The sequence below is a fragment of the Hyposmocoma kahamanoa genome, unplaced genomic scaffold, assembly GCF_003589595.1.
Source record: "Hyposmocoma kahamanoa isolate Upper Pololo Valley unplaced genomic scaffold, ASM358959v1 78, whole genome shotgun sequence".
Taxonomy (NCBI): domain Eukaryota; kingdom Metazoa; phylum Arthropoda; class Insecta; order Lepidoptera; family Cosmopterigidae; genus Hyposmocoma; species Hyposmocoma kahamanoa.
The window spans coordinates 18,910,576-18,920,343 of NW_020653945.1; the positions used below are offsets into that span (position 1 = coordinate 18,910,576).

Sequence of the window (9,768 nt, forward strand, 5' to 3'; positions counted from 1 at the left end):
CTTTTTTGTTTCGTGGACTTTCTTCTTTTTTAATTGTGAAACAGGGATCACAAAACAATATCAAGGGTTATGACATCTTGCTTAGCTGATGAACATTAAAAAGACTTAATTCTTAATACGTTAAATGATAACAAAAAATCGTTAAAAAAAGACCTATTGGCGACTAGTTTTTGTAAATTGTTTTTAAATTGTTCAACATTAAAATGATCAGAAACAATTTTCAGTTGTAAAGTTCCATTTTTCCTCATTATTTTCAAAGACTAATAAGGCCATCACCTTTAGTACTTCAAGAGTAATAAATAAAATAATATGAAAATGTCACAACTTGAATCTTATTTTTCGTATTCCCAAAAAGTTGAAATTTTGTATTGGGACACTTTCATCGTAAAGGTGCAACCTGAAGGTCGGCAAACGTCAAGAAATTAGTTTTGATCGTTGACCACGAATTAATTATTATAATTTTCATCACTTGCTTGGAAATGAAAATATCGTGAGAAAACTTGCATTTCGGAGATAATTGCCGAAATCTTCAAAGATGCGAAAATGTCAAGTCTCCAACTAGTACTTACTATGCAAGTGTAGTGGACTAAACCTTGTGCAAAAAATAGTACTTTACTAACTTACATACGTCTATTGCTGAGCACATGTTTCTAACAACAGGTTTACGCTTAATTTGATTTATCTACACACGACAACTTTCTGTGTATGGGTTTATTACATGGTGAAATTAAAAATAATTAACATCGTTGAACCTATTAAGGTTCTTACTTCCTAATAATATCTACTCGTCTGAAGAAATATTTTAGAATAGTTTAAATTAGCAATAGTGTAAAACCATAAAAAATCTTACCTAAATAAACAAAGTATCAAGATTAGTCGCCTTGCGTACGCGATACGTAATCGTAGCGAAGTTGCAAGCCTTTGGCGGCAACTTTAGCGGCAAAAATATCACCTTTGATTTTCGCCGCCAGCATTTGATTTTATACATCGTGATGTGGAGTAGTGGTTAATGTTAGACTCGTTTCGGAGGTCGTGGATTCGATTCTCATAGTTGACTGGCTCTATGGTGTAGTTGTTAGAGCGTTAGGTTTTCTTTTTGGATGTCGTAGATTTGATTCCCATAGTCGACTGCCTCCATAGTCTAGTGGTTAGAGCGTTAGGCTTTCTTTTCGGAAGTCATGGATTTGATTCCCATAGTCGACTGCCTCTATGGTGTAGTGGTTAGAGTGTTAGGCTTTCGTTTCGGAGGTCGTGGATTTGATTCCTATAGTCGACTGCCTCCATGGTGTAGTGGTTAGTGTGTTAGGCTTTCGTTTCGAACGTCGTGGGTTTCCGATGGGTGACTGCCTCCTTAGTGCAGTATATCCGTAATCACCCAGTCAGTTCTTGCGTTGTGTGGAAGTGGTACGGGTGATGGTCAGAGTTATGTTTACAAACAAAGGCGTATGCAGTGCAACGTTGAAGGTCGTAGATACGTAGGATATAGGTATTCGTTTAATGTGTATGTAATGATGTAATTTGTATCATGAGAAGGGTCTTATTTTAAAAGGATGGTAATAATTTTAATTTCACCCTGTAGGTACATTATGAAAACGTTACCCTATATTCCAAAATTTGCGTTTCAGTCGGCGTCCTTTGATGTGCCGCCGCTGAGGCAGAGGCACTATTTTTTTATTTTTTGTAACAGTCTGTAATTGCCGTTTGCGTTGTGAGGACTAAATAGGTGTCATCGTTTTGTTTGTGTCTCGTTTTTGTGTTTATTTAAACTATGTCACGCTTAAGCAATAGTGATTACTATGAGATGATGTTGTGCGTAGGCGCAGCCGATGGGAGCTTGCGCCAGCCTCGCCAAATTTATTGGGCAAAGTTTATTGATGGCGTCCCAGAAAATCGACGTCGACCATTTCCTACTCTGGAATGCTTCAGGAAGATGGTTATGAGACTTCATAATAGTGGATCGTTCCGTGGTTCCAGTTCTGAAGGCCGGCCGAGTTCACGAGACCCAGAATTCGAGGCAGATGTTTTGGAACATTTTCTCGGCAATCCAAAGACAAGTACTCGTCGTGCTGCAGCAGCCTTTGGTGGTGTGAACCATATGAGTGTGTGGCGTGTGCTACGGGATGATGGCCAGCACCCATACCATTTTCAAAGAACGCAGGAGCTGTTACAAGCGGACTATGATCCACGTTCCGTTACGTTTACGACCGCGACCAGATTGGGAGGTCTCCCGACTTCGCTTCGTCGGTACTGTGGACAGACGAGGCGTCATTTACGCGTGCGGGCATTATCAATATGCATAATGAACATTTTTGGACTCATTTGAATCCCCGCGTATCAAGGGAATCAAATTTTTAACACCATTGGCGGATTAACGTGTGGGCTGGTATAATAGGTTGTGCCGTCATCGGTCCAGTGTTTTTGCCGGCAAGTCTGAATGGGGCCAATTATTTAAGATTCCTAACAGAAGACTTGGATGACGTTCGAGTCTCACGATGGACCACCACACATTTTGCTCGAAATGTACGTTCCCATCTGAACGACCGTTTCCCGCAGTGGATTGGACGGGGAGGTCCTGCACCCTGGCCAGCGCGGTCCCCAGACTTGACACCGCTCGATTTTTTTTATGGGATCATATAAAAAATATTGTTTATGCGGAGTCCTGTGAAAGCGCAGAAGAAATGAGGCAGCGGATCGAAATGGCATTTAGTCAAATCACTCGGCAGATGCTTCAAAGAGTAGAGCAGTCTCTGTACCGACACACGGACATATGCATATTGCATGGAGGTCGGCATTTTGAACCTTACCTGTAAATGTGTGAAATGTGCCAGCAGTGCGTGCAGTGATTGTGCTTATTATTCAAAATTATCGTAAACAAGTCAATATTTCGTACATTGTACAACAGTGAATTACAATTCGTAGGAAATTCATTAAAACGTGTATGAATTGAACAGTAGGTAAGTACCAATTAAAAAAGTATCCACCATTGTAAAATTGTCGTAAATAAATGTATTAATACTAAACTATGTAGAATGTGTATACGATGAAGGCGTGCGTAACTACGGGCGTAATAAGTAAATAAATATTCTTTAAATTGTATGTAAATAAATACGTACGCGTACCTAGGTATGGCATAAAATAATATTGTTACAAATGATTTGATTTTTCTAGGTATTTAAAGATTTTGTTACTTAATATTAACGTATTATCAACATATTCAAATCATGTTTTTACAATGGCATTTCAATTGTAGTCAGCTGTTCGCCCCGCTTGCGGCCGCACAGGTTTCATGAATGAATTTGTGAAGTCGTAGTAACGTAACTAGCAATAGAGTTGTGACGCAGTGGTTGTTTCGGACAATCACTATTTATACAATCATAATTAAACTTATATCAACATTAAAAGTCACTTATTTTTATTTGATATTTTGCACACAGGGTCTAAATCAAGTGTACATTTGGGTCCTTTAATATGACCACACCTTTCTGTTACACCCGGTATAAGGATGGCCTTTGACTATTTTTTTCCATCTTATGCATTGAACACATTGACTTATGATTGAACATAATATTTTAACTTTCATTGCTGCTGTCAGTTCATGAACGTCTTTTATTAGCACTCCCGCCGCCTAAAATACTATTTTTTTAAAAACCCAAACCTTATATTTTCTATGTTTAAGAATAGAACCACAATTGTGATTCTATTCTTAAACATAAAAAATATTAAAATCTTTCATGCGGATCTCGAATATTAAATGAAGACTTGGCTCAAAGGACTTGAATCCAAGCCAAAATTTTTTATTACAAAACCGAGAATCATAGACAAACTTTACCTTTTACCAACAATTTACCAACTGTCTCTCAAATATAGAGTGTATGGTCTATGGTCACTCATTTGAATTTCGAACGTTTTTCTTTGGTTTTGACTAATGGATCATAAATCAGAAATTAGTAAGGTATTGGATAAGCATTGTTTATGAAGTAAGTACACTTCGAAAGCTATTATTTGTTGCTAAGTTTTGAATTGAATAAATTCAAAAAGAATTTAGCACTACTTTTAATAATAAGAACAAAAATGACGAACCGGAAAAAGCAACAGAAGATCACGACATTATTCCGGAAAGGTATGTTGTAAAAACCTAGGTACATATTAAATTATATGTTTATCTTTAGGACACATATATTCATTATTATGTCTTATTTGTTTTTAAATATTATTTAAGTAACGCACGTCGCATTGAATTTAGACACCACAACAGCATTCCTGAAACCTTACACTTTCCTGGGCGTATACCACAGACATATCTAGATATATGTCTGTGGCTAATACAGATTCTCACCTGATGAAAGTCAAATACAATAAAAATATATATAATGATTTTCTGTATCCTAATATATAGACAACATAATCGAAGCAACCACCTACATGCATTTGTTTAGCAGCAACGGAATTGCCGGAAGAATGCGATGGACTACGGGAGGAAATTCAGCATTTGGAACAACAATTAAGGGAGAAGCAGAATGAGTTGTTTCAGTTACAAAGGAACAGTTACCGACACAAACAGTCGCCACCTAAGAAGAGAACAGGCACTTTTGTAAGACCTCAGGTGGGATTTGATTTTTATAAAGTTATAATATGTGACATGATTATTTTGGTGGGGTCTATAAGTTGAAGAGTTGCTAGTAATGGTAGTGACGGACAGCAAAATACGAACGTTTTCTTAGTATGGATATACCCAATTTGTCATTTTTCTTTTATATTTGTCCATTTTTTTACAATTTTTTCTCTAAACATTCCAAAATGTATTTATTTTATTTATTTATTTATTTATTTATTTGTATGTTATCAAATGTTTATTTTTTAATGGCTAAACTATTTAAATACGTAAGTACCTATATGAACACAACTACAATTTTATTTTTTGAGACAATTTGGAGCAAATAATACAAAGTAATAATTTGTTGTCAATGTTTAGAACAATTTCAATAAATATTACTCGTATACAAATATGATCAATTCCTAGAAGTCCTGGGACTTGTAGAAGGGAATGTCCTTATTATTCCTTTGTGTAACTAAATTAACTCCCGCAATACCGATCACTGATTACCACCAAAGCCTATGTTTTTCTCTATTCTATGGGACAGGGCTAGTTACAATCCCTGCTAAGAAACAAAACTGCTTTTTGAACTGAAAAGGCTTAAACATTGCTGATATTACATATAGTGCTTTTGCAGAAGACTGGTATGATGTTTACGTTTTTTTTAATATCAAGTGATGGGATGAATGACAATGTTTTAAATCGCAAAGATCTGAGGAGCACTGCCACTGCGCCTGTAATTTCACCAGCACCCTTAACAGAAACACAGTAACGCTGACATTACTTTTGGCGGCAGAAATAAGTAAGGTGGCAGTGCTACCCTGTACAAACACGTTCGTTAGGAGCTCTACTGCTACTGTTACCTAATGAAATATATTGCATACATAAAAATTCAAGAAGTAAAATATTGTTTATTTTTAAGAAAAGATGAATAAAAATACATTAATTTGTTTACCACAGAAAATCGTCTTAAACAACTCTATAGAAACATTAAAGAAGGACCTAGAGCTGATGTCGGTGCTAACTGGCACAGAAGTGCAGTCATACGTAGTAGATGACCACTGCTGTATTGTTTTTCACATGCAGCATGACACTGAACATGAGCTTAAGCATGGATTGAGGATTGATACTAAGTCTGGTAAGCGTTTCTGAATTTTATTTTAACTTTTTTATGACTGGCCTAAGATAAACTAAAGCAATGTATAATATTGACTTATGTATTCATGAATGTATTCATTTCAGAAAATTGTCATTTTTCAATTTATTTTCAAAATTCACAGCCAAGCTGCACATGATTGTTTTTTTTTTACCCCAGGTATGATTTCCACAACAGCATTCTGTTGAAGAGACTCATTTAAAAATAAATACCTTGCTGCTACCGAAACATTGACGTTATTGAACAATATTAACTGACAACATTAATCGAAAGTGACACTGGGCCAAGCCTAGAGGCCGCCATTAAGGAAATAGAATAGAATAGTACACACAATTTGTGCCCAGTGCAGGCAACTTTACTATTACAGTAAAAGTAAACTATTACACTAAAAGTAAATTTAGCTTATGTGGGTGCTTCTCAGTGGTATTGAATATCGCCACACTTTTATCACCAGAGATCAGAATATGTTTATGAACTTTGAGGTAGTAGCTCAGACACAGAGTGGATAATACTTCCCTCTTGAATGATAGTATTATATCTTGTTCTATATTTTTGATGTGTAACTAGTTATTACTTTAGCTTCTCCAACACAGTCCTGAAGTTAACTGCAGGACCATATTGGAGAAGAGTTGCTCTTGATAGAGCACACTGGAAAGATCTGAAGGAGGCCTATGTCTAGATGCACACTGAGTTCAGAGAGATACAATATAAAAATTTTAAAATGCAACTTAAATTGTAATTTAACAACAAAATTAAGAAAATATAATTATTTTCATTTGATTTTTGCCCTTTATCTTTTATTCATTCCAGAATTTCAGAAGGTGGTATTATCTAATCTGTGTGTGTTAAATTTAAACTTATTACTAGTTCTTCATTAAGGGGGCCTACCATAATTATTGCTTGGTGTACACTCCGCGTTTTGGCTTGGTGCAGCAAGAGCACAGCTAGCTATGAGTGAAGACTGAAAATCAGCAATGCAGAAGTCTTTAACCTTTTTGTCCACATTACTCAATTGTTTTTTTATTAGTTTTTAAATATTGTGTTTCTTATGTTTTGGCAGAAATATATTACTTTTTATTTAATTGTTTTATTTATTACTTTAAGTTTAGGTAAATATACTCTGCCCATTTTGATCATATGTGGCAAAAATGTAGTCATAGTTTAATAGGTAAATTCATTAAACATTTTTTTTGTTACAGGTGTGAACAAAGTGTCAGCATGTTCCCTGCCCCTTGGTTTCAACTTAACTGCTGTACTGGATGACTATGAGAACATGATGTTGCCGGAAAGTCTTAACGCCATCAGAAAAGCTCTTGTGGCTTATTACAATAGATTGGAACAGTTTCAAAATTTAAAAGTAAGTTGACAGTTTTTGTTTCTTTTTCAATCCTAAGAGCGATGCCATACGATGCGTTCCGTCGGCGTTATGACGAATGAGCGGTGACGTTGCGTTGTATTATAAATAAGGGTGCATTCCCATTATGTCGTGACGATAGATAGTTGTGGAGTTTAAAGTGTTGTGGTTTGTATATTTAAATGAAGTTGTTCACATATAGTGCAACACGATTAACTGTCGTTCACGTCTTTTTAACGTTACGACGACAGAGGAGGCGAAGCGGCGTTACGTTGCGACACTGCATTGCTCCTGTGGCACTCGCTGCTTTAAAATCAGAACGTGTAGCATCGCTCTAAGGAAATAATTGTTTGGGCAGTTGAAGACATGTTATGTCGTTTTATGACTTTCCAAACCATTCCAATGAAAGTCTTCAACTTACACTGCGGCCCTTTGGTCGTGAACCTTTGTAGGATACTATTGCATGTAAGTTTTCCTAAGTATTAAACTTGCTGCCATACATGCGGTACAGCGGGAAAAGCGGTCCGGGGGGGACCTGCGGAAAGCGAATGCGTACTGGAGCGTTCTACACAGCACTCCCAAGCGCAGTTCGCGGAGGAATAGCGGCCCAAAGGTGGCCAGTGCAGTGTGTCACCAAAAGCGGCCACGTTTCATTTTCACCACTGCTTTTAGAGAATAAACCACATCGCTGTCGGATTATGATCAAGAATATTTTCTGCTTTTATTAGCGTTACGGAAGCAACACAAAAAGAAATCTGTCGAACTCATATTGGTACATAATAAAAACACACTCAAGAGTTGTAAAAAAATACAACGTCAAAGCCCGCTAAAGCCCCGCTCCTGGACCGCGCCCGCTGTTACTGCTCTGTGAGGCCGGTTGCACAGAACTCTTCGATACTTTAACCGAATCGTTCGATTGGATATCGTTCTCGAATCGAAGGGCGCTTTTCAATCTATTCAGAACATTCCGAGTTAAACGTCCGATTCGGATTCGGATACAATATCGTTATCTAACAGCGTATACTTACATACTCGGTGGAATAGATTATAAGAAAAATGAAAATCCTTTTGTATAATTTTTTAAGACTGAAGGCCTAAAATTTAGGAATGCGTTAGTCTTGCATTAAAATAAATTAATAAAATTGAATAAAATCCAGACATCATAAAAAAATTCCGTATTACATTTTTGCTTTGTAAACAATAGAACGTTTGGTAACTTTCATTCGATAAGTTTTTTGTATAACGTCTGCTGCCTTTGTCGGTCGAGAAGTTCGAGTTCTTACGGGTGTGACGTCATTTCGGATCGGTTTCACGTTCACGAGACAGTTTGACGTTCGATTCGGGTGTTGTGAATAAAAATGAAAAGAAATCGGTCCGCCTGTTTGTCATAGCGCACCCCCACCTACCCACCCACACATAAGCCCCGCACCGCGCCACTCTAATAAGAACTCGTAAATTACAAAAATTCACGCGTCCGGAACGCATCCGCGGCCGCCTCGTGTGGCCAGAGCATAAAACATTAAAAACTTCACAATATAAACAGTCTTCAAGGTAATAATGATTTTTATAATTTTTAGTGAACGCAAATTTCTTTCAGAAATTACTAAACGTAGAAGCAGAATTATTTAAGACCCTGGATGGTTCTCACATGGAGATATCGTTCTACGCGCAGGCTGAGGACGACTCGGAAGATGATCCGTTCAGTGTCGTGCTGATGCTCACTTACCGCGTGTACGATATTCGACCAAAGACATATAATATTAAGGAGATAGGTAAGATACCATTGAAATGGAAGATGAAACGTGTTTGTTTATTTACGTTTACCAAGAATTGCTTCAATATTCTCAAATATATAGGGAGAAGATATTTTGTTTTATGCACATGAAAGATTACAACTAGCTTACGAGTTCAGATATTGATATTCATTATTTTTTCAAAGGAGACCCTTTGATTTTCCGAAAATCGATGGTTGCCAAAGTAGTCTTACTGACCACTAGTGGTCTACCCCAACCTCCAAGAGGTCCTCTACAGCAAAAAGAACGGATGCGTCGTCAGAACTTTCCATGAATAATGGAATACAACACGTGTTCTTATTATATCCATCGTTCAATCGTCGAAGGGCTTCGCCAATCGGCGTAAGGTACAACAGCACATGAAGGTATAAACATTTGTTCGAATATCGCCTCCAGGGCAACGGGGCAAGATCCGTTAATGTGTAGCTTGATGTGCGGCCGCCTGTACTAGCCGATTAATGCCCAGGATGCGCCAGATGTACAGGAAATTAATGGCACGTCGTGCGGGGAGGCTCCTTTTGTGCACCATTACAGACAAGACGTAACAAACAAGATTATAGTTTTAGACGAATCTATAAAACTTAAAAAGTTTATATTTTAAAATAAAATTTGTCACTAAATGACAAAAACATATTTGATGTTCATGGGTTTGTAGATAAGATCCGTATTAGAAAGGTAGGATCTACAGTTACGGAAAAAATGGCACGAGACTTATGAGACATAAAAGTTTGGGAGCACCTAGACAATATTAATTTCGGGTCTTGTAAACCCTAGCCATGTTTACGTAATTTTAAAACGCTATTCGCTTTTATCGTGAACATTAGTTAACATAATAATAGGGGTTAAAGTATGAAATTGCCGATTTGTACTG

The 9,768-nt window shown here is 37.0% G+C and overlaps 1 protein-coding gene across 2 annotated transcripts in view; it reads left to right on the forward strand.

Moving 5' to 3' along the window:
• The first annotated feature begins 4,071 nt into the window (after window positions 1-4,071).
• Window positions 4,072-9,768, forward strand: part of LOC113232851 — an 8,959-nt gene continuing 3,262 nt past the window's right edge. Inside the window, exons 1-6 of one of the 2 annotated variants that reach the window (XM_026467707.1) lie at window positions 4,072-4,120; window positions 4,437-4,603; window positions 5,555-5,732; window positions 6,950-7,107; window positions 8,702-8,876; window positions 9,044-9,414. In XM_026467707.1, coding sequence (XP_026323492.1) covers window positions 4,072-4,120; window positions 4,437-4,603; window positions 5,555-5,732; window positions 6,950-7,107; window positions 8,702-8,876; window positions 9,044-9,171 — 855 coding nt within the window. In that variant the 3' untranslated portion in view covers window positions 9,172-9,414. Of the gene's footprint in view, window positions 4,121-4,436; window positions 4,604-5,554; window positions 5,733-6,949; window positions 7,108-8,701; window positions 8,877-9,043; window positions 9,415-9,768 lie in introns of those variants that run through there. The other variant, XM_026467706.1, reaches the window with a different exon arrangement.